General features: G+C 43.9%; 1 protein-coding gene across 9 annotated transcripts in view; it reads right to left on the reverse strand.

The window, feature by feature from the left end:
• Window positions 1–348: 348 nt before the first annotated feature.
• The window catches only part of Mdr49 (Multi drug resistance 49), a 142,588-nt gene continuing 116,800 nt past the window's right edge, over window positions 349–26,136 (reverse strand). For all 9 annotated transcript variants that reach the window (XM_076368305.1, XM_076368307.1, XM_076368303.1 and 6 more), the window contains 7 exons: window positions 23,498–23,701; window positions 19,445–19,796; window positions 18,803–19,030; window positions 17,482–18,431; window positions 15,233–15,634; window positions 14,493–14,639; window positions 349–9,982 (listed from right to left, as the gene is read on the reverse strand). In XM_076368305.1, coding sequence (XP_076224420.1) covers window positions 9,779–9,982; window positions 14,493–14,639; window positions 15,233–15,634; window positions 17,482–18,431; window positions 18,803–19,030; window positions 19,445–19,796; window positions 23,498–23,701 — 2,487 coding nt within the window. In that variant the 3' untranslated portion in view covers window positions 349–9,778. The remainder of the gene's footprint in view (window positions 9,983–14,492; window positions 14,640–15,232; window positions 15,635–17,481; window positions 18,432–18,802; window positions 19,031–19,444; window positions 19,797–23,497; window positions 23,702–26,136) is intronic.

Raw genomic sequence — 26,136 nt, forward strand, 5'->3', positions numbered from 1 at the left:
GTCGCTCGCACGGCGAAACTCGTTAGGAGATGAGGACGCGCTCCGGGATTCGCGGAATTTTATGACGTCTGAAAAGGGCAGTAAGAATAATTCTCGTTGAATGTTAAGAATTCACAGTGGAATACAGAATAAGTAGGCGGTCGCGAGTTTGCGCGCTCGTAAACAGTCGGGAATGCTCCTCCGGCTACTGGAGTCTTACGCGTCCTGTGGAGGAACGAAGATAATGTTTGAATGCAAAATGCATTTGAAGGAATTGGTAGTATCTCCGCATACTTCGGTGCATGTATTTCCACTAGAATTAACATTTACGTAACATACTCAAGCGTTAGGAAAACAAAACGAGCCAGATACAGGAAAGAAAAGGTGTTTAATATTGCCACTGAAAACGTTCAAAATTACAACTAATCATACATATAATTCAAGGTATAACCTTCACTATCGCATCACTGCAGTACACTTAAAATACACTTAAACCTAATTAGAACTTAAACTAGATCTACGTTACACATTAACCTCTCGCGCTGGAAAGACACTCACATCGAAACGTTTGTTCCAAAATTGCTTACACTCATCGACAGTCTCGTTCCATTACACACATCAGAGTTTTGAAACGTACCACCCTATACAAGATTATCAATAAACAAAACCAGTATACACTTAAAATAAAAACAGAATTCAAGACTTCGAATCTCTAATTCCCAGCGCGAGAGGGCAAATAAAATCTACTCGATATTAAAACCATAACCAAAAGGCACAGCGATAAAGAAACATAACCTATATATCCCGCTGAGAGCGTCGCTTGTAACAAGAGTAGATTAGAAGCTACCCGTCGCGAAGGAAAGAAGCAGAAGTGGATCCAGCGTCGTACCGTCGGTTGCGTGTCCTAAGAACCAAGCACGTTCCGCCGGGCGACAAAAAGACGTCGCAGGATCCACGGGAGTCACTTTAATCCGTCGAGTCCTGGGCGATTAGCATTCACAGAGGGTGCTTGGTCTTTGTTGTACCGGCAGTCAGCCTGGACCCGGAATCGCGGGATCGTGCCAACTGGGTAACTATACTGCAGACTCGAAGTTCCCGGCGAAACGGAGACGCAAACCAGGTTAGGATAACGGCGAGCTTGTAAATAGATGTACCGGGGAGCGAGAAAAACCGCTCGCCGGGCTCCCCGGAGGCTTCCGTCGCGCTGATACCGACAAAATGGCGTCCGTCGCGTCCGCCGCTCGATAGCTCGTACATTAGGCGGAACAGTTTTGACACGATAACGAGCTAAACCGTGGCCCCGCGCCCGCGTTCGGGATTTTATCTATTCAGGGGATGTTACCGGAAGGCTGCAGGGTAGACGCGCACGAGAACATGTCGCGAACTTTGATACAGTGCACCTAGACAAGGGGCTTAACACTTTTCTCTCGCAGGCCGGCCCGGAGTTTCGTAATAGGCTCTTTGATGTCGGCGCTCAACGGCGAACCTATTAATTTCCCTTCCAAGTTACGATTAATAAAGGAATTCTTGGTTCTGTATACAACATTCTTCCATGAATAATAAAATACAACGTAGTATTTCAGGTAGAAACTTGATTAACACACGAAACGCAGAGAATATATCGAATTGAATTGAGCTGCGCGATTGTTATTGCAGATTTATCATAAATATTACTGTTGCAATGTTTATGGTATAGGAAAATTCTCAAGCTTCCGTACGAAAATATGTCGGTTTAATGGGTTTAAGCTTTCAGCGGACTTCGGTTCCTGGAGAGAACGTCGGAGCGTGCGCCGGCGAAACGGGGTTACGGATTCGAACCCTATGGGGAGTCGCACGCGTTCGATGGAATTTTTACAATTTCCATCGCGCGACCGGGCACAAAGAGAGCCCAGAATATTTCCCGTTAATCGCCTCGTCGAACAGGAGTCGTTCGCCACTTGGTTGAGCGGCGTTTACATCGAGCGACGCGGGATTAAATTAAGCCCGCCGTACCGGGCGTGCACTCGCGCCGTCAAAGGGCATGAATTATTCCCAGTGGGCCGTTCGCGTACGCGGCGCGAGCCGGGCAACGCGATAAAAGGGCGAAAGCGCCGTTTTAGCGGCCATGGAAGCTAATCGGATTTACAAGGCGCTAATAACGACCCGCGTCTCCTCTAATTACCGTCTTTCAACCAGTTCAGACGTTTCTTCGTCTGACGTTTTAAACGTGTTCCGGATTACAATATAGATATCGTTCGTTCCAATGGTGTTCCCTTATGGTTCAACGGAAATTACTGCTTCAAGAATTTCTGCGATGATTCTATCGTCAGTGGTTCATTCATCATAGTATTATTTGGGAAATGCTTAGCTTTGAAAGTAATTGAGAAAAGTAATATAGGTTTCTTACATTATTGTTTAGCTCGTTGACTTTCGTTGCGATTGAGACCAGAGCTTTCGAATCGCTCGAAATATAGGGTATTAACATTGAATACATAGCAATGTAACTAAGTGAATACATGAACAAATAATAATATAATTCAATCGAACGATTCAACATTACATTTTTCCCATTTTATGTAGTTTGCTCTTGTACCTAATGCTCTGACATTCAGCTAGATAAACGAATAATAACAATTCAATCGAACGATTCAACATTACATTTTTCCCGTTTCGCGTAGTTTGCTCTATGAAATCGCGCGGCATTCAACGCGTTAACAGTTACGGCGTCGCAGCGGGATCGCGTGCATAGACTCACGCGTTTGACGCCGCGGCAGGAAGTCCCGCTCGCGGCCGTAACTCGATGGAATAATTTCGCAAGTTCCGGCGCGTTGCACGGCCGGCAGCGCGCGCTCTTCCGGCAACGCCGATTTTCCTTCGCGACCGTTCGCCCGGCAGTAATAAATCAGCTTTCCTCGCGCCGCGAACTTCTTTCTGCTCCGCGCGGCCGGCTCCATTTATCCGCCGCCGCCGCCCCCGCGCCCGATGGAAACATCCGCGGCCGGCCTTTGTCGAACCACCCCTCGGCCCACGTATTTACGTTGCTTTAGCGCGTACGGAAAGTTTCTTCGGAAACTGCCGCGCGAACTTTCGCCGACTCGGCCCGAGCGTGTGGCCCCGTTCATCGAACTTAGCATTCACTTTGCCCCCCGGCCGCCTGTCAATCCCACCCCGTCTCGCTTCTAGACGATGCACGCCGGGTTGGGGCTGTTCGCTGTGCACGTGTGACGGAAAGTTTCGCGTGTTGCTGATTTTACGCGGAATTCTTTGGTTACGAATCATCGTGGATAAGATTAGAAGGCTTTCTGATAATGGGTTACTTTTGGATCTAGATTAACCTTTTGCACTTGAGAAATTATTTCAAAAATATTTTTGACGAGTAATCATTATTTTCTGATGAAATATTCATGATTTCTTATATAACTTACAGAAAAAGCTTGTGTAAATTAAGCGACAGAACTATTTTGTTTCGACGTTCCATGTGTTATACATTATATAAGATTTAATATTGAATTTTAAATAATTCTCTTCGGTCAAACCAAGTGACTGACGCCTCTCGAGTGCAAAGGGTTAACACTTTGCATATTGATCGAGTTTCCAATGTAGGGTATGTATATAAGTATATATAGATAACAACGAAATAGTGAGTGAATATAAACAGATAATCTCATGCAACTACATTCTGCGATAATTGCATTAGAATCATTACTTAGATGTAATCTGCAACGATTCGTGGTACTTCACAGAGCATTAGATCTACCAATCTCTACAAATACCCACGAAGAGTGAGAGCACTAACATGCGCAGAAGAATATTCATTTCCGATGATTTCAGAAATAATGTCTTTACTAAAGTAAAAATGAGTCTACAATATACTGAAGCACTCTAGATGCCGTAAACAACACATCTTCAAATAACAAACTCTCTAAAGTCTTCCCCGGGGTTAAGGACCGGGCACAAACAGAAACATTAAGCATCGCCGATGATTAATCGCCTACGTTTCGCTACGTTCCTTTTCTGCTTCCGCATTATCGAAATCCTACAATCATCCTACGAAAACCCACAGCGCTCCAACAAGAAAACAGCTCTAAAAGTTTCGCCACGGCGCGTCGCGTATCGTTCGATAGTAAAAACAGTGGTTTACTTACCGCGACACCAAACAAATTCCACGTCGCGGCTAAGCTCCCACGTCACCGAGGAAATATAAGGTCGAACGGGAACAGATGGACGGAACCGGGTGCGTTTCGCAATTTTTCGGCGGGATGGATCGGAAACCAGGGTGGCAACACTCTCGGTTCACGCATTTGTCTCTCTATTATTCCTCTTTTTTTTTGTTCTCCACTATGTTTCCATTTATTTTGTATATGACAGCAGTACGGTCTGCTCGGTCTCTCTCTCCCTCTCTCTCTTCCTCTCTTCCTCTCACTCTCTCGCAATCACTCACTCTCTCTCTCTCTCTCTCGCAACAAGGGAAAAACGAAAAAGAAATTAATACTTGATCTTTGTCGTGATACTCGCCTAGTATCGCTGCACAATTACAACTCGACACGATAATGTTCGAAGAACAGAAGAAACGGATGAATCAAGTTGAACGCAGCGCTTCGTCGTTCTCGATCGGTTGCGACGCATAGCGTACCGGCTGTTCCTCGGAAAACTGCGATTCTCGATGCAGAATTCTATCGTTGCACGTGAAAGTCGAACACCTATCGTTCGATAGATTCTAAACAGTGGATTCTGTTTTGATCTGAATCAGTTGACCATTTCACGAGTATACCCGTCACCTCGACACCCAAGATAATACTAATATTCTCAATGATTATTCGCTACTCTCTCAAATAAACATGCCTCCTTGATTTTGCTTTATCCTTTTTATTTCAATGTTCTATCAGCTGCATTCGCTCTACGTTCGACGCGTACACTCGTCATTGCTTTACACTATCATCTAAACCGAATGCTTAAAACGTACCACTTAAATGTTACCTATTTACTCCGAAGTCACTTGGTCATGTATCTACATGAAAACGAGGCTCCCCGTTCCCGGTACGCGATGCGTTCAGTCACGAACGACCGAGCCGAGCGATCGGCTTAAGATCTCTGCCCTTAAGTTACCGTGGCCGCAGCCTTACAGTTTAAGTAACCGTGTCTCGAAAACTATTCTTTTAACCGCTACTTGTTCACCAAAAGAAAAAAAAAAGAAAGGAAAATAAAAGAAGAAGGACGCGTCCGATTCGAAACTCCTCGCGTCCGACGAGTCGCGGCGCGTTTCCTCTTCCGCTCGACTAAGTCGCGAGTACAATTTCCGGCTCGAGCGATTAACATCTACGGTACGCAATGTAAGTAATGGATCCGAAGCGACTCGGGCCGATCTACGCGGGCCGAGTCACGCGACGCTAGGAAAATCGCAAGCAAGTGGGGGGACGCTCCGTTGGAAAATCGCGAGTTCACCGTTCACGGGAACAGGAGGGAAGAAGATGATGGAACCAACAGAGGAGCGACGCGCGTTCAACACTGGAACTACCGTGCCGGTTCAAGACGAATCTCGATCTTCCTAATCCGCGATCGCACGAGATTATTTGGAGAATAATTTCACTTACCTAGTGTAACGAATAGATTGCAGATCTTCACGCAAATTCAAGCTTCAATTAATTAGAGGAACGAGGTTCCACTGGGCAATGATTTCTCGCGAGAAACATAGAATTGTAATACAGAATTTTAGCTTCGAGTCTCCCATGGATGCATGAAGATCCGCAGCCTGGCAATGAATATCAGCAGAAGTTAAGAAAAAATAGACTTTTATAATCTGTATAAGAGTTACATGTTAATTATATTAAATACTCGGTAGTTCTAGTGTCGGCGCAGCGTTTGTTCGTCGCGGGTGACGATTGTACTTGTTCGTTCTCTTTTTCTCTGTGTTTGAGTCGCTCCGGGTGTCGCGATAAGTACGCAAGAAAAACGGACGGCGACCGTGATCTACCGGGTGAACGGGAGCGACACGGTCGACCGTCTTCTGGGCACTTAATTCTACGATTAGCAAACGGTAAAACGCTACCGGTCGCGAACGCTTGTTCCTGGATCAAGGGGGGTCTACGGCTACATTGTATTGTCGTCGGCGGTACAAAGCGCTAAATGGATTCACGGCTCGATCGACGATCGAGCCGGAGACGATCGAGGCCTTCTCCGGGATCGCGTCTCGAGGCGGTTTAAGTACAGTGAAAGAAAGACGCTCGTGCTTGCAAGCGATCCTCGATGACTGGACTGCGGATCTTTGTGTACGCTTTTGCGTGTTGATTTGTAGAGAATTGTATAGAAACTTAGAATTTCACACTAACGCTACCAGACGGATCAAATGGATTTATTTTAGAATGTTTAGTAAGTATTGAAATTATGAGGCTTTTGTGAAGAATTGTAAAATATTGTTGATTTTTATAGAAACTTAGAAATGAGTCACTCTAATTGCTCGGTAGTTTTAGTGTTGATATTCTGAAATATTAGAAGTGACTCTCTGGAGTCATTCAAGAGCTACAAAGCATGATTTTACCTTCTTTCCAATTTTATCCGAGCACTTAAACCAGTTTCTAATGATTTCTGAAAGGAGTATCTGTAGTTTTTCAGTAATTCTAAAAGAAGAAGCTAAGAATTGATGCACCCGGTAGTTCTAGTGCTAATAAACCAAAACGAATACACGAAACCCGCAGTCCATCAACGATACTAACGATCATTCTCGATCTAAGGGGCAATGGAAATCTGTCGAAATAGAAAATATTTAAAACAGAATCCTCGGAGTGCAATAGGATTCCAGAATGAAGGTAGTCCAATAAGTTCCACTGGTTTCCCACGGATTCTCCATGTGATCTCTCGTCTTAGCTCAATTTTCGAATCGAACATTTTCGGATGTCAAGAAGCCTTTATTAACCCATATAAAATAAAACGATAATATTCATTTCTAAAGAAGACAAGATCGGGAGGAAAATCGCAAGAAAAACCAGCGAGCCGATTGGACACCATGATACAATAACCGTTAGGGAGGTCGAAGAAAGGCTCTACGAAACGCTAAAACTGTCAAGCATCTCACCGTTCAAGCTGATAAGCCTCGAGCACATCGCGGGCAATCTTACGGCTAAAGTGTACGAAGTGAAGGCACAAAGTTCGGGGAAAGAATCTGTCGCGGAGCTCGGAAACGGAAATCCGGCCCCCGGCCGCGGATCAGTTTCCCGGGAACAGTTCCGCGAACGTTTTCGCGCTCGCGGCCGACGCGCCTCCGTCCTCCAGCGACATTCTCTGCTCTCGATCCCGACGGATCGCCGGCGCTCGGATCCGATCATTTGAAATTCCGAGTCCGACGTCGCCGCGCGTACCTCCCGAACGTTCCTCGGTTTATCTTACAGCTTGTTCTCGTTTTTATTATATAATCAATACATTAGGCTGGCCAAACAGTCTTATTCTTTCGTACTTCGATCTGCTCGCATTGCGATGCACGAGTAAGTATCGGGAATAAGTAAACCGAACGATAATGGAGAAGTCTCTAATGAAGTAGGTAATGTATTTACCGAGGTATTATTCAATATAGCGAAATCGTTCTTCGAATATTAAAGATTATTTAGAGATTATATAAAGGTGCAAGACTTCCTGGCCTTCCTAATATAGCAACACGTTCGCTGGCAACGTCGCATGCTTGCGAGGAACGCGTTAATCTCAAGGTGACCTCGAGATTAATTATATTCATCTTTCTCCTCGTCTTGATTTTGATCGTTTCTCCCACGTCTTCGTTCGCGAAGCACGCAAATCGTTAAGGCACGAGCAACGAGGGATTTACGATCCACGCGATGGATCCATCGGATTTCTTAGGATCCGGAAGCTTCGTGGCAACGAGAAGTCGAAGGCTAGGGGTGAACAGGGCAAAGGTTGTACGTCTGTCGAGTGTTAGGGCAGTTACCAGGGAAACGGTAGATTTCTCGGGTGTAGAATATAGAGGTTATGGACATCTGCCGGAAGTATAATCCGCTTGCACCTTCGGCAATTGAGACGGCCGGGATTTCGATCTTGAACTAGCCACTTTCACGATTCGGGGATTCTCGATTTTTAGACCCGCGTTTCGCGAATGAAGCTGCTGTTTAGAATACTGTCGCTCGAATTGCTCTCTTTATCTATCGACACTTTGATAAATTTCTGAAACTCTTATCCGGCATAATGGAGAAATGTATAACACTAAAACTACCAGACGGGTCAAAATGACCCCTGATTCCTTCCTCTTGCAATTATTAAAAAGATAAATGTTTTTCTGAGAAATTACTAGAGAAATTATTTTAGTAATAACTGAATTTTAAATCATTTAAAATTTCAATAGCCGCACTCTCGTAGTTTCTATACACAAATTTCAAAATGTCAATTTATCTGCTCGGTAGTTTTAGTGTTAGAGAGCTCTGCAACGCGAAATTCTGCGATGAAATATCAATCTTGAATATAATAATATTCTTAAGAGATGCTTCGAAAATCCGTGAAAATCTTCCATCGTTGCGTTTCACCCGTCGCATATCCGCGCACTGATATCCCTTTCAGCGAGACGTCACTCCAGCATCACCGAGGTATTCACTCGCGACAGCGCCGTGTTCTCGGCGGCGAGTCGATCGAAAATAATCGACAAGATCGGCGGAACGCGGGGATCGTGTAAAACTGCGAACCGTGAAAACCGGCGTCGCGGACAGAGGTCCCGGTGCAAGCGAGACACGCGCGGCGGTGTCCGTTCGGAGCAGAAAGCGACGCGTTTTCTCGTTCGGGACGAGCGGGGCCGCGTATTGGCCGCGTGAAAGTTGTCGGGAAGGGGGGGCGAGGGAAGCGGATAACGATTCGACGTGTCGCCGACAGGATTTGCGGCTTCGATGGCCGGGCGAGCCAACAGTTTCCGGTTTCGGAACGGAAATTGGCCTGCGGGGAGGTGAGTTCCGTCCACGTCTACAAAACGAACGAAAACAACGGGGACTGCTAATGGGATTCGAGTTCGCTGCGCGGCAGGTCTGAGGCTGCACAATAAAATCCAACAGGAAGTTCATACAGTGACTGCTGTGAATATTACAAGCGAATCGCGGATCGTTCCTGCGTTTCTCGAAAATCGAGAAAACGAAGATAAACCGAACTCTTCGAATCTCTTAAATGTTTCCGTATTAACGAATCGAGACTAACCCTTTGCGGACGAACGTCGACATTTTGGCGAGAGATGTTCATATTTGCGAAGTCGCAAACAAGTGATTTACTAAATAGCAGATCAGTGTGTAGTTTCCCAAATTATCTAAGCAATCGATATCTAATTTAGCTTCATCTGCCGACGGTTTTCTATATTTCAAAGAGTCTTCGTCCGCAAATGATTAAACTTCAGTCCCTAGATAAACAAGTAAAAATGAATATTCGTATCGAATTTCGAACTGAAATTCCGAACTCTCTCCGCTCGTAGAAACCGACCAGAAAGATCCGTTCGATCGCCGGTAATTACATTTTATTGCGCAGCAGCTCGACTGTTCCTTTCTGAAAGCGTTCGTCAAAGGAGCCTCGTGGAAACGAGCAGACGAAGAAAAATCGCGAGGATCTGCCGTGTCCAGCCCGCGAGACGGAACAGTGTCAAAGGAGAGCCGGAGAATAAGCACTCGAGGAACATGTTCGACCCCCGCAGCTTCGACTTTCTCGCTGGATGTTCGACTGTTTCCGAGTAATACGCGTTTCACTCTTCTCGATCCGTTCGGCGGCTGCCGGCCGGACTCGTTGGCTCGTTTCCGGCGTGTCCGCCGGTCCGAGAAACGTCCTGGGGACGCGGCCTCGTCCGCCCCCGGCGGCTTTACTCCATCGCGGCCTCTTGGAGAGCGTGGAGATGAGCGTAGAGGCCGTCCGCCGCTATTAGATCGTCGTGAGTACCCATCTCGGCGACGGTTCCCTTCTCCAGCACGCAGATCACGTCCGCGTTCCTTATTGTGGCCAGACGGTGCGCAATGGTGATGCACGTTCTGCCCTCCATCGCCTTGTCCAAGGCGGCCTGCACGACCTGCGCAACAAACACGTACCGGGAAATTAACTCGTGTGTGGCTCATCGATGGCTCCTTCGCCGGGGAGTGCCGTCAGTTGCAGGGAACTTGGCACTCGTGACGTCATAGGGCGGAGACGTTCCGCGCGACTTGATTGGTGGGCGTGAGTATCTTAGCCAATCAGGTGTGCGCCTTCGAGTTTGACCACTTGGACGAGAGTGCCAGGTTCGGTGCAACAGACTTTACTAATGTAATAGTGTGCTACTCTAATACTGTAATATTGACAGTACTGTAATATTGAGAATACTGTGATATTGACAAGACTGTAATATTGATAATTCTGTAATATTGACAATACTGTAATATTGAGAATACTGTAATATTGAGAATACTGTAATATTGATAATTCTGTAATATTGACAAATACTGTACTACTCTAATACTGTAGTATTACCAATGAGGTGGCGTATTTTGGTAACTTGTGGGAATTGCGTGATATTCTGTTTTAGAAAGTGGAGTTATGGCGATTGTAATGGGGAAAGCACTATTTTGTTTTTATTCATAAAATAGCAAGTTCGAAATTGAATGGTTATTGTTGATACTAATGGTTGTTTAAACGGGATTCAGTTGGAATGGCACTTCAATCTGTCGGCTATTATAGTAAACTAACTAATGCCGCGATAGCTGACGTAATAGAGTAACATAGTACTGTACAATTAACTGCATAATAGGCTGTCACAATAAACTGTAATTACCGGGCAACATCATTACTTTAGAGGGGACAATCGGGCGCGAAGGGATAATATTTATTTCGCATGAAATTTGAAGTTACGAAGAGTGCGAATATGATGCAGACGGTGCTTTTATGGGATTAAATTAATGTATTGTTTATCGGTGCACCGATATGACGATGAATTTTATTGAAACCGTCGTATTTTAATAAATATCCCCCGCATCGCGAGTCCGTTGTACCTTCGCGCGGTAAACAGGATATTTCCGGTATATTTTTTAAACGAATTCTCACCGACACCGTGTGTAATCAGATTGGCGAGCCGGGTTTTAGTGGAATTTTACGGATCCGAATAATTTACAAACGCGCCGGCCGCGAACCGTTCCAATGAATATTATGTTTCAAGCGTGATTACGAGAGAAAAAGGAGTCTCCGTCGAATCCATCGGCTGCAAATGGACGTCGCGCGCAATGCGACGGAATACGGGCGAGCGCGTCCAGCCAACAAAGACTGAATCATGCAGGAGGGTCGTAAGCAACCGGGAAACAATAATTTCAGTGAAATTCGCTCGCCGGTCGAGCGGGGGACAACAATTGAATACGGGCAAAGCCGAGGATTTCCGATTACAACCGTAGATAATACCATTGCGCAGGCTTCTCGCCGGTTGTCGCTGATTTCGGACCCTCGTTTCCGTTCAAATAATCGTTCGCTACCGATCCGAAAAGTTTCGCCTCTAAATTTATAATTCGTGCCATTTTAGAGCACACGTATTGCTCTTCTATTGTGCCAATTAACCCTCTATAGGCTCGTGCGACTTTGAAGTCACACATCAATATACCGAGTTAAATTAACGTACTTAATTTTTTATTGCAAAACGACAAACGACATTAAATAATTAACCATTGATTTCGATTAAGTCATTGAAATTTCAAAGTTACAAAATATATTCGTTTCAATAAAATTGTTGAAACTATTGAGTACACTGTTAATTTGTATTCATATGTGGATATTTATTAATTTCGTACTGCATAAATTTTGTTATAATCACGAAACAAATAAAAATAACATCAAATACTCCCATATACAAAGATAATTACAATATCTAGTTAATAAAATCTCGTTTATAAAAAAAGATCGATCAAAGTAACAGTTATCGAAATTATTTATTTAAATTAATTTCAAATATTCTCGGAGAGCATACATATTTATATCAGCATCGAAATATTATTTAGTTATGAATAGTCGTTACCCCAGTTTCAAATTCATTAAGACAGTCATTAACGAATCCCCGTTGAATGATTTAAACGAGATTGCCCTGAAAAATGCAACAATTACCCGGGCGTTTTTACAGGAACCGAAACGGCATAATCCCCCGCAACCCAATCAGAGCGAGGATTTCGATTCGCCCGCGTAAACGTATGAATTTTCATTCCGCACGAATTATCATATAAAGTATACCCGCGCCATTACGTAATGCGCGGCCGGGACAGACTCGCGGCGATATCTTTTATCGTCGGCTTCGGTTCACGGTTTTCCGTCGGTATTGTACATTAAAATCCATCAGACCCTATTAATATTCATCAGCCGGCGGGCTAGTTTACATTGAAGCGCGCGCGCGTGTATTCGGGACTGAGTGTCCTAATATTCATCTCTCGACAGCAACAAAATATTTTCGCGTAACGTCCTCCGACACAGACAGTGGACAGAACTCGAAAATTCAACTACTCGCGTGAGGAAAATTAAAAATTACCAATGCGTTGATAAGCTCTTGCTATACAAAATGATTCTTACTTCGAACATCAAAATTTCAAATCAATCCCGTTTCTCTACAGGATGGAAATTATAAAGGGTTGCAGTCGAATATCTCCGAAAATATTGATTGTACGCGAAAATGTTTCAGACAAGTTGTTCAGTACCGAGGGGGATATTATGTGGTACTTTTATTTTTCCTGGTGGACACTCCAAGGTGAGGAGAAGGTCAACTTTCTTTTTTTAAATGGAATGATACGTTTTTTTCCACTATTAAATAGTGCATTTTAAGACGAATTCAATATATGACTCAAGGTTATTCAAGGTCAAACTTGCAGGGAAAATGTATATAACGTTGAATTCTATTCTCAATCTATAAAAAGAAGCATTAAACCAAAATATTCAATTCCTTGAACAATGATTCAGTGGTTTCTTCAGACTACAAAAATCTCTCATTTTCATTTATCAAATTGGCGTTCGAGAATCTACCAAAGAAATTCTATAATCACTTCTTCAATAGAACTTATCATTTCTATTCAATAATGAATAACATGAATAATAACCCATGAATTTCGAAAAACCCACGCATCCAAAGAAACCGTTCAAAAACCAGAGAGTTCAGTTCCTCTTAGAATCAATTCTCGAGCTTTCCTTGCGGCGATTATCCGCGAATCTCAGCGCGAACATTAGAATCGATCAGGCGCAGCGGTGACTCTTCAAAAACCGATAAGGAAAACGGAAATCGCCGAAGAGGGCAGAGATTCTTGCACGATCGCGATCGCGAGGCAAACACGGTACCGGTGGGTATCGCATTTTCAGCGAGCCATTAACTCGATTGACCGTGCAGAGGTCTCGGGAGGCCGCGATAACGAGAAAGCGAGCGCGGCCCTCGGTCCGATTCTCAATTGAATCCAATCTTGTTCCGGCGATCGGCGCGCGCTAAGCCGCTGCAACGTTATCGCCGCTCCGCCTCGCCTCGCCTCGCCAACGCGCGCGAGGCGGGGAGAAGCCCGGCATTATGAGGGTTGTTAATTGGTCGCAGGTGTAACACAATGCCGCGGTAAGCTCGAACGCGACGCTTTTGTCCCCGCGAGAATTCCGTCTACTGTTTCACGCCTCTCAAGGACCGCGCTCGTTTCTTCGGCCGATCTCGCCGCAGGAAAAAACCGTCTTCGCCCGACCGCCCGCACATTATATCACTGAAAGCTGCTCCCGTCTACCGCAGACCGGCTACGCGACCCATTTTCAGCGTTAACGTGGGAGGTAGACGCTTGGTTTCCCGCGAGCGGAGTTCGTTGCACACGTTCGGAGATGCGAATCGTCGGAAGGTTTAACCCCTTGTACAATTACGAGTGAGTGCGATGAAGATTTCTAAACCAATTTAAGAGCAATCGATGTTGTTCATTACCCACGGATCAAAATTTTGACATTATTATGTAGATTTGTAGATATTACTTGGTAAGGGTTGTGGTTGATTTTGATTGACGCTGTTAGGCGAATAGGTAGTCTAATTGTGTAACTCTTAAGTATTCTTTTAATAGTAAATTTAAGAGTTGATTTTGACAGAGGTTTTAAATATTGATTAGTAAATGTTGTGGTTAATTTTGATTGATGCTATTAGACGAATGGCTAGTATACTTCTGAACCTATAATTCGCGAGATCTGAATAGATGAATGTCCATTGTTGTAAGAACAATAGAACAAACTGTAGTGTCCCTGAATTTAGTGTTAACTACACTTTTTGAAGGTTTCGAAACCTCAATGCTAGAACGGTGCATATTTAGATTTTGTTAGTCTCTTCGGTTTTCCTTTAGTAGAGGATTCTACATTTTGAAAATTAGATATTATAAAGAAAAGTAGACTGTTCGATAGATACATTCGCACATCTTTTCTGTAGAAATAATATATGAAAGAATTTTTGGCTGAACGAAGTCCATGAATCACGGGAAGGATCTCGAAACGACAGCGATCATCCTGGACACTGCGCCCCGCGTAACAGGTGCTTCGTTATTACTCGAAGGGCGGTAAATGGTAAATGGAGAGCTCCTTACCTTCTCGCTTTGAGTGTCAAGCGCGGAAGTGGCCTCGTCCAGGAGCAGGATCCGTGGATTCCTGACCAGTGCACGAGCTATCGCTATACGCTGCTTCTGCCCGCCGGAGAGCTGCGTTCCTTTAGATCCTAACCTAGTATCGTACCCCTGTAACCAGAGAAACCAGACGTTCTTGCAATTCCTTTCAAACCGAAGATCACTTTCAGACCCGCGGGGACTTCTTACTTCTCATTATACGAAATTCCGGTGAAACCATCGACTTTAAACTGCGCGAATTTCATTGCGCCAATTTGCAAATCCAATAGAATGAATTTAACAGGAGTAGAGAATGAATTTAATTTATATTATCTTAGATAATGTAACTGTGCATGTTTCTATTAAATTAATAGAATGTTAATAGTGGAATGAAAAAAATGTATCACTATCGTTTCATATTATTATATATAACTTTACATATCTATATTAAACAGAAATCAATAGAATATTTTTAATAGAATTAATAGAAATCTATTACGTACATTATTCCCTTAAATATTCTAACTATATATCTACATTAAGTACAAATGTCTCTAAACATAATTTCATTACAAAGAGAAGTAAAACTCTGACATTACTCAAGAATTACATAAGCAAATCGGTAAATCGTGCTCGCAGACGACAGAGGTTTCAATAAAACGATGATCTATCTGATTACCTAAATAACGATTTATCATTCCGATAACTTAGATATCTATACTCACTAGTGGTAGAGAGCTGACGAAGCTGTGGATGTTCGACTTCTTTGCGGCTTCCATGATCTCCTCCATCGGCACATGACGGGAGTTGTCGCCGTACGCGATGTTCTCAGCGATCGTCCTATCGAAGAGGACCGGTTCCTGGCCGACAACGCCGAGCTGGCAGCGCAGATTGCGCAAAGAGACCGACGAGATGTCACGGCGGTCCATCGTCACCGTGCCAGAGATCGGATCGTACAACCGTTGCAGTAGCTGGATGCAGGTCGACTTGCCGCATCCACTTTGACCGACCAACGCGACCATCTGACCCGGCTTCACGATCAAATTCAACCCCTGCAGAATCGGCATCTCCGACCGCGTCGGATAGTGGAACTCCACTTTCGAGAATTGGATCAGACCTTCCGCTTTCTGAAATTTTCGACGGTTCGTATTTGCTATTAGAGACTTCTTTCCTCCATGGAAATGCTCTTTTTCAATGCTCGAGGTAATTGGGAGGGTGTAAGAATTCTACGGGGTTGTACACGTAGCGAAAATTGTGAAAATTGTGGCAGTTGGGACATTGAATATTAGACGCCTCGTTTCTTTATAAAATTTCGAATTCAATATTCAGAGTAATGTAATTGTTAAACATTGGAGATCGTGAAAGTTGTTTTACTGAATATTAGAAACATCTATACGAAGCTTCAACTTGAATGAAAATCGTAAAACTTGTGATATTAAATATAAAAAACTCATTCCATTCAAAGTTCCAATTCTAAAGAAACATAAAAACATCAAAAACTACAAGGATCGTACGAATTATGAATGTAAAATTACTTCGTGAAATATTAGAAACATCTTCCTCCTATGCGAAGCTTCAACTTGAATGAAAATCGTAAAGCTAGCGACATTAAATATTAAAAACTCATTTGCCCCAAAGTTGCAATCGCAATGCGCGAGGAAGCACGAAAACCAAAAATTGCGAGCATCGTGTCGCAACATCGGTTTCGCCCGGCTTTTCGCAGCGAATCGCGTGACAAGCGTACAATCGACCGTCCGAATGCAGCGGCTAAACGCGAACGTTTGTGAAATAACTCGGAATCAGTTCGACTTCACAGAGCACGAGGCGCAGTTAATGATTAACCGTAACGCTCGGTACATTTCAATCGCGATAATTATCGCGCGGTCCACAGCGTGGCCGAAAGTGAAATGAAATTATCGAACGAGCTGCCGATATTATTTCTCTGTCATTAAATTCGGCCCGATTAATGGCGCGTCTGTCGCTTAAGTACCAGTCGGCCTCGTTCCTCTGTAACAATCCTCCGTTTCGCTGTTAATTATGTCGCCGGTACGTGTCACGGGCACGGCGGGGATGCGGCGAGACTTTTCGATGAAAAATAATTTATCGTTCCCGCGGAGGGTTCCCGTCGTTAATCGAACGAACGATATTTTCGAGCCGCGAGGTCGCGTAACACGCGGCATTTCCGGCCGAGCTGGAAATGTCGTTCACTCGTATCGCTTCATTAAACGGTTTGAAATTCTGGTGCTTCGGGGTGGGATCGGTAGGTGGTTGCTACCCCGATCAAACACACGGCACCCCATTTTGAGTGTAATTAACACGTGTTGCCGGAGGCTTTGCTGTCTGAACGTCATAAATTCGATAGTTCGCTAAACAGTCGTAATATAATGGCACCGGAACGCGCGGTTCGCGGCGCGGTTATTTCCATTTGATGTTTGCCGCGTCTCGCGGAAAGAAATTCTTCGGAATTGGATCGCGCGATACTGTAACAGCTCTGAATTTGATTTTTTTTGATCGGTGATTGCTAGCTATCGCGATTAACTAAACATAGGATGCTAAATGATTATAAATTTGATATTTCTCGTATTATCTCTTCTTTCGATACTTCAAACTTATGTTATAAACACTGTGAATATTAATATTAATAATGTCACCATTATTATTAACCCCTTAGCTACTGTTGGCGCTCAAAGGCACTTTAAAAATTTCTTTCCGATATGTTAATCCATAAGCACCCATAAAACATTACTGACAATCGCGAAGTTCGCATAGATCAGACACAATCGAATTCCAATCAATTCCATCTTCCGTTACCCCAAGTTACAAAAACCTAATTACTTCAGATTCCATTAATCACGTCAATTCAACATGACACCTTCAATCTCTTTCCAGAAACACGTTAACATTCCGTAACCAAAGGATTCTCTCCACACTCCCGTTACCCAACCCAAAGACGCCAATCAACGGCAGCACTCACCCAATCCAGATCTTTATCTTCCGAGTCCGGCGGCGAGGTGATCTCCGGCACCCTGTCGAGCAGCTGGAATATCCTCCCAGCGGATATCTTGGCGGTGTTGAAATTGGGCGCAAAGGCGAGAGCCTGTCCCAGCATCCACGAGCCGAAGATCAACGCCTCGGAGACCTTGATCACGTCCTCGTAGTTCAGGCCCTCGGTGGCCACCAGCGCGCCGCCGTAGTACAGACTCAGCGCGTACCCGAAGAACGGGGTAGTCTGCCCGCACGAGAACACCAGTCCCCTGAGCCTGTTCCTGATCCTGGTCGCCTTAGCGACGTGGTCCAGTTCCACGCAGTATCGCTGCAGGAACGCCTCCTCCTTCCCCAGGCTGGCCACAGTCCGTATGTTCGAGATGGCCTCGATGGCGATCCTCGTGGCCGCCTCCATCTTCTTCTTCTCCTGCAGGCCCTGGCCGCTCATCACTCTCGCCTCGAAGAACACCGCGCCCAGCACCAGCGGGATGGACACCACCGAGACCAGCGTCATCTTCCAAGTGAAGTACATGGACAGCCCGATGCCCAGGACCAGCGTGGACAACGCCTGCAAGATGGCGCCGATACGCGTGCCCGTCGCTCCCTGCACCGCGCCAGCGTCCGAGGACAGTCTGGCGCACAACGCGCCCACGCTGTTGGTGTCCTCGTCGTACCAGCCCATCTCCTGCTTCAGCATCGCGGTGAACGCCATCCTTCTGATCCTCGTCGTCATCCGGACACCGGCCAAACCGAACATGTACATTTGCAGGAACGTGCCCACGCCGGTCACCACGCCGACTATCAGGAAGAGGATCGAGAACTTCACGGTCTGCCGGCGCACCTCGTCCTCGTCTAGCAGACCCAGCACGCCGTACACCTCGCCGAACAGCACGGCGAACGCTGGGAAAGACGCTCCCACCATCGCTGCTGCCAGACAACCTGGAACGTGGATTCGCGTGAGAACTCGGGATCTTTAGGACCTTTGACTGCGGCATTTGAGACACCCAGCTGCACTTTGTAGGAAGCCGTGACGGATGCCGGGAATGGCGAAATTTTGCAAGTAATATGTTTAAGTGTGTATAATGCTATGATATTTCAAGCGCCTTTGAGCGTCTACAGTATGATTAACGCAAGTTTTCTGAGCGTCTTTAGGTCAACAGTAGTGAAAGGGTTAAGAAATTTAGATTAGGAAGCTTGAGTGTTCAACTTGGAGACCTCTGTTGGAAGATAAGACTAAATTCCAGGGAATTATAATATTATCTAGTGATGAGTATTCTAATCTTCAATGAAAACTGTTATTATTTTGTTACCGATTATATTGAAAGGCCATTCCGGCTTGTTCAGCCCGAATATCCTCATCATCGGCGCATCGTATTGTTTCTCGTGCTCTTCCAACTGATTGACGGAGGTTTCCGACGCGCCAGCCAATGAAAGACGATGAGAGTGCATCGACAGAGTGGAGAATTGCCGCTTCAATGGCGGCTTCTGCTTCGGTATGGCCGCCGTGACCGTTTTCGCTGCTGATGCTGTTGCTTTTGCTAGTGTAACAAAATTCGCAGCACGTTTAGTAACAATCTCTTTATTTCAACACTAATAAGTCATATTATTACGCATTTAATTCTATATAGCCTTAATTCTTTGAAATTGTCAGGCACTTTAACTGGAGAAAACTGTAGCTTCAAAACTAGAGCATTGCAATGCGTATTCGCCTAATTGCACGAATCCAGATCGATTCAAACTATTACTAAATAATGTTTAAAAAGTTCAATAACTGTCAAATTGACGGGTTCCGTAAATCTAGTGTTAATAACAGAAAATCCTCAAGATTGTTCCTGATATTCATTAGTATTCCTGATATTTATTAATACTCCAGATATTATTAGTATTCCTGATATCTATTAGTACTCGAGGAACAAGGTAGAAGTAAGAATTCCAAAGTCGCTGGAAATCACCTCTGGCAGTGGCGCTGGCGTCAGCGGAAACCAGGCCGTAGTAGTGTTTCCCAAGCGCGAGCAGCTCTTCGTGGGTACCTTGCTCGACCACTTGTCCCTCCTTAATAAATACTATCCTGTCGGCGTTTGTGATCGTGGACAATCGGTGAGTGACGACAATGGTCGTCCTACCCTTTGACGCGGCGTCCAAAGCTCTTTGCACGGTCGCCTCGCTGTGAAGATCCAACGCGGAAGTGGCTTCGTCCAGCAATAGTATGGCTGGCCTTCTGACCAAGGCACGCGCAATGGCGATCCTCTGCTTCTGACCGCCGGAAAGTTGCGATCCCCTTTCTCCTACGGGGCTGTCGTAACCCTGCAACAGAATTTGTCCTGATGGAAACCCGCCTTTTTCCCGTAAGCACGGAACAAATGCTTGACACTAGAATCACTTGATAAAATACGCTTTTCAACATTTCTGTTTCACGTTGGAAATGAAATGATCTTGTCAGAAATTATACTATATTCGTACAGATATATTGATAAGGGGAAATTTTGAATTTGAGATAACGTACTCTTCTAATTTTTAGAATTTAGAACCTAGAAATCGCTCTGATTAATTAGTTCTAGTGGTAGACTCTTTTAGATCTATCAGCTGCGGATTAACCCTTTGAACTCTGTAGGATCGAATATTGCACCAGTTATAATATTAAATATTTTAATCATAAATAAACTACCCTAAAATTATTCGATTTTCCACATATCCAAATTCTGTACTAACGAGGAAAATAAAAGATCGAAGAAATGTTATACCATTTCTAATTTTCATTAGGAATCTCGACACCTCGCTAAGATCAAACTTCCATGTTTGGAATACTAAGTAGACAAGTGATTTAATTACACAGCAAGAAATCAATACGTCATTTCTTTATCTTCTGTTATATAAACATTCGATGTATAATTTGCAGAATACGCAGGTTGTATATTTTAAAGAATCCTTACCATAAAAGGGTTAATTACAGACCATAATATTCTCGTCGATGATAGGCTAAGCACGTAAATTGTGTCAAAGTCACTGAATCAGTATCCCGGATTAATATCTTAATAGAGGGAACCAGGAATTAATCACGTTTGAACTACGAGAAGCACTACTAGAAGTCAAGCTCGAATTCGGTGAACGCGATCACAGGACCCTCGAATTTGTTAATCGTTATCGACAGAACCGCGACCGTGGCCATTTGCTCGGCTATCCAAGTTCCTGCGGTTTGAAATAACGATTATGTAATTAACCGAGGAACGACGTATCGCGTCTGCCCTCCGAACGTGCCGCGGAGATTTAATAAATTTACGAGGCAGAGCACTTTGCGCCGCGTCCCTGTAACGCTGCTTAACGACCGTTATCTCTTCAAGTTACATCCAGTGTGACGTTCCATTATTATTCGATAAGTGTAATATTTCTACTCGTTAACAACTACCCTTAACAGATTCCAAGGAAACTCTGTCCTTTGTACTCCTTTCTCCGCCCCCTCCCGGCCTTTAATATCTATTTTAATCAATATCCAATCTTAAATTACTCCAATCGGTATCTCCAGAATTTTCTATCATCAGTAGCTGCCAATAATGGACGAAACGTGTTCGATTACTCGCCATTCTTATTAAAACAGAAACCTTCAATTGTTTGAACCCTTTGCACTCGGAAGTATTAGAAATACTCAACATTTTCTAACTAGACGAAGACGATAGTTGTTTAAATTAACTTAAAGAGAAAGCACAAGCGAATTGAGAAACAAAGCTTTCTTAACACACACACAGTTTAATATTGAATACCAAATTTTATAATTTTACTGCGTCGAATCAAGAGAGTCCACTCGAGTGCAAAGAGTTAATAACTTTCAGCAACTCTGAATAATTTTTAAATGTCCGTCATTAAACAAACTCATATATATATATTAAAGTTTCACTGAAAACCGATTTATCAATTTACCTTACGATGTCGCTGCAACAAACGGACTGCAAAGAGTTAATTATCTTTCTTTCAAGTTTTTTCTATATTCTGAAACTAACCAGTTAATAATAGCTTCGTTGCTTAATTTATCTGTGAATTATCGTTAGACTAGTTTCGGATGTCGTTTATATCTCATCGGAAAGTGTTGAATATTTCCAGCGAAAAACTTCAGAGTTCAAAGGGTTAACTGATTAAGACGTTAACGAACATTAATGAACGAATCTCGGGTTTCTCAATCAGATTGTTTGCGACGACGATTTTCGATCGCCGTTGGAAACCGTTCGGTCCAGTTGCCGGTAACAGTCCTAAACGCGTCGTTGGACAGGGACAGGTGGTGAACGCGACGGCGTGTGCCGGCGGGCCCATTGCGAGGATCGCTAATATCGTGCCCGGCCGCCGATAATTCGGTAATAAACGCCTAATCGTTGACGCAACCGTAATCTCGGATACTGTTATTTGCTCGCGCGCGGTTTAACGGGCTGTTTTATCGTCTGTTTGCGCGTGTGCTCCGCGGATCGACGGTCACACCTGAGACTATTGTTAACACGCTGCAAACCGCGTTGATGATCCACGTGTACACGCGAGCGAATGTACCGGCACTAGTGCCAAACGACTGGCAGTATTTCGGTAATGGAAAATACGTTTGCGATTCAATTCGTTAACAAGGACTGCGTTCTGTGGATACTGTTTTAACCCTTTACGATCGGCACAGTTTTCTCGTGACAGTATCAACTGGTGGAAGTGAATTAAAAAGTAAATAAATTTTAAAAGTAAATACATTCAAAGTGATTTTTCTATTGATGGTTTGTAACTAGTACCAACTAGTGGAAGTAAATATATATTCAAAGTGATTTTTTTATTGGTGGCTTATAATAAATATATGGATATTAAAAATTTGAATATAAATTCTGTAGAGAATAATGAATGCAATACTTCTCCATCGTAAAATGAAGTGATGATCGAGAGTCATATTTTGCTTATGAACTGTGTTGATTTTTGAAATAAGATATTAAATTATATTCAAGTGCTTGATAATTTTTATATATTTTAGTATTGTTTCTTTGTGTTTTCTATTCTTGACCATGTCACTTTGATATTTTTTTACCGGAATTGGCGTGTACCGTATGTGGTACACGTGGCGCTGAGTTAACACGTTGAATTCGGATCTAACGTAAAATTGATTCTTTCCCCAACTCCCCAAACTGTTGAGCAAGTTTTAGAATTACACGCGAGCTCGATATTCTAACGTTTATCAGTGTTTATAGAAACAATCAAACTTTCCTTGGATCGTTGCCGGAGCCATGGTATTGTTCTAGGATGAATAATGAACCTACTGACAACCATACAGCGAATTTTATACGTTCACTCGCATCAGTTTATAAAGTGTAACTACTGAATTTCACAGTTCCTCGATATCATCCATCATATTAACATGTTACTATGGGAACAGCCAGTAATATCCTAAGATCATTAACTTATCACCACCGAATGCATTTTAAATGAAACATACAGAAATAATTTAGTCAACGTTCCGAAACTTTCTAATCAATTTCATCTATAAAAATTCCACAGTCACGTTATTCTCTTCGCTATAACATTTTCTCTGTTAAAAAATTCCTTCGGTATTCAACCCTTTGCGGACGAATGCCGACATTTTGGCGGGAAGAAATGTTGATGTTTCGAAGACTAAGTCGTCAACAAATGATTTAATTATTCAAACAGCAAGAGATCAGCACGTACTTCCTGGTTTCGAAATAAAATAGTTCCGTCACTTACTTTATGCAAGGTATTCCTTTATATTAATTGTAAAGAAGACCATTGATATTTCATCAGAAAATAAGTAATATTTGTTGCGAAAAATATTCTCGAGTGTAAAGGGTTAATACCAACACGCGAGTAACGTCCGTGACACGAGAGCTCCTGTGAGTCAAGCCTAAAGGCTCCGATTCCCCGAGTGACCGAGGAATCAGTCGCGATGGCTGTCGCGGCGGAAAACTGCATAGGGACGAACTAAAATTCCGCTGAACCGACGAACGGGATCGGAATAGGGGAAAAGGTGTTCCGACACTCACCTCGGGCAGTTTGCTGATGAAGTCGTGAGCGTTCGCTTCCTTCGCGGCTTTGATCATCTCCTCCTCGGTAATGCTGTCATTTCCGTACCGGATATTCTCTCGTATCGTCGTGTCAAAGAGCACCGGTTCCTGGCCGACCACGCCTATGTGCGAGCGGAGCCACTGGACGTTCAGCTTCGATATCTCCACGCCGTCCAGAAGAACCTACGTGACACAAACAAAAGAAAATTCGCAATCTTCAGAATCCTTTCTGACGGTCTGACCATCTTGGGACGTTCGGGTAGATATAGACGAAGTTATTCTATTCGTACGAGGTGATTTTCATGTAACTGTATGTATATGTCGCGTAGAAGCTTGGGGAAGCTCGGGAAAGAAAAATTTAGGTTGATGTAATGAAATTAGTATACAACGTATTCGGAAGCTGTAGGACTCTAGAACGAGTAAATGCTTGAATAATTTAAAAGAATATTATTTATTCAAGAGAATATCGAAAATCGATTGAACGATATTGCCTTCTGACTCGTGAAATTATATCACTATGTTCACTATACATTTGCAATCTAAATTTGCTTAAAATTACCACTGTCAAAGTTTCCAGATATCGATCTTTCCCAAAGATCACTTTCATTCATTCGACTAACTTACAGATAAGTAATAGAAACTCCGGTTCATACTAATACAATTAACCTATCACTCCGTAATTATTAAACGTTCCATCTGTCAGACAAATACTTCTATCTCATTCAGATAAAAACGCAATATTTCAATCCAACGGAAGCAGGATATTTACGTTCCATTGAAATAAAATATTTACCTTCCCACTCAGGCGGAAGGGAAACATTTAAATTTCATTCGGCAGGAAATATTCATATTTCACTCGACATCAGTCGTAACTTAATTCAACCGCTAAACACTCGATCCGCGAGCCCCGAGACATATTCTCCCGGCGAAAACACGACAGATTCCGCGGAAACGTTGCCTGGAAACTGCGCATCGACAAGTAGGTAGCGAGGGTATCGAGAAAATCCGAGTGTCTCGTCGAGCAAACGAATTTCCGTCGGTGTCCCCTCTTCGGCGACGGCGGCGCAGCAACCGCGCGGAAAATACGAACGCGAGCGCGCGAGCGCGGTTCGACGCGGCGCGGTCGAAATCAGTATGCCGAATGCGCCGGGTAATATTTTCGACGGTGGAAACTGCCGCGGATGCAGAGCGCGGGGATCGTAAAAGTTTTACTGCTGGGAAAACTCCTCGAGGCAGTGTATTCCAGCGAGAAACGCTTCAAACTTGTTCCCGTAAAATTCCCGCGCCCGGTACAGATGTAATAATGGAATATTCACGCCCGGGATATTGTTAAGCCCCGGGCGTAATAAATAAATTCACGGTTTACGGGGCGAGCCCGAATTCCTCGTAATTTAATCGGACGGAAAAATCGCGACGGGGACGAAAACCGGCGGCGCGGAGGGGAAGAGGATGAAGTCCGCTTTGTTCGCCGCCTCGTAAACCCCTCTTCGCGTCTCCCTCTGGCCGCTTCCGCGATGGCGTTCGAGAGCGTGGCCATATTTGCGGACACTGTCGCGCCGCGAAGACAAAGAAGCGCGCGACGAGCGGGGAGAGGACTCGACGAGACGGAAGTTATTTTCGGCGGTCGTTTTGGGATTCGAACTGTTGAATGTTTTGGGAGTGGAACTGGTTGCTTGTTTCTGCGGAATTATCAGTGAGATCGCAGGTGAGAGATGAGGACTCGCTTGGCAGAGTGTGACTGAGCTGAGCACGCTTTGGGACAGTTGTTTTAGGTAATTTGTGGGAGAATGTTGGATGTTTTTGGACTTCTTGAGTTGATAGAGACCATTTTGTATATTATTCTCTTCGGTTTAAATGATTACGAAGGATCATCTGTTTCTTGATGATTTTAAGTGGAATTATAGTTAGTAAAGAAGCTTGTAACTGGATTGAAGATAATTTCAAACTCATCATTCTGAACACTAATTTGGGGAAAGTTATTATAGAATTTCTCGAGAGATTTGTCTAAGTAGAAAGAAAGGAATTCCTATTTAATTCTCACTTGTTTAACCCTTTGAACTCTAGGCTCCAATATTGCACCAGTTCTGATATTAAACGTTTCAATGAATCTTAAAGAAACCACCCTAAAATTATTCCATTTTCCATCCAAATTTTCTACTTAGAACGAAAATAAAAGATCGAAAGAATATTATAGCATTTCTAATTTTTGCTAGGAATGCTATAAAAATTAGTTGCTAATAGGTTACAAAACAGCCTAAGTTCTAAGGGTTAATTTCGAAAGATTTTCATACCGCGCGGGGATCCTCGTCGAAATTGTAGTTGTCGGAGGGCAAAGGTCCACGCGAAGTGGACACGAGTTGCTCTCAAAGGTTATTCCGCGTGGGAAAGTAGCATAATTGGCCGGGAAAAACAAAGAGTCCGAAATCCTCGGCTTTGAAAGCGGCGAGAAAAAAAAGACCGGAGAACGAAGATCGTGAAAAGCTGAAGAGCGACGCGCAGAGGAGCACGGGCCGCTCCGTCGTGCGCCTCGCGTTCGACGTCACCATAATTTCGACGGGGACAAAAACGTCGGCCGGATATTCATGACTCGGTTATTAACCCGCCTCGTTGCGTAATGT

The sequence above is a fragment of the Nomia melanderi genome, chromosome 6 (assembly GCF_051020985.1).
Source record: "Nomia melanderi isolate GNS246 chromosome 6, iyNomMela1, whole genome shotgun sequence".
NCBI lineage: Eukaryota > Metazoa > Arthropoda > Insecta > Hymenoptera > Halictidae > Nomia > Nomia melanderi.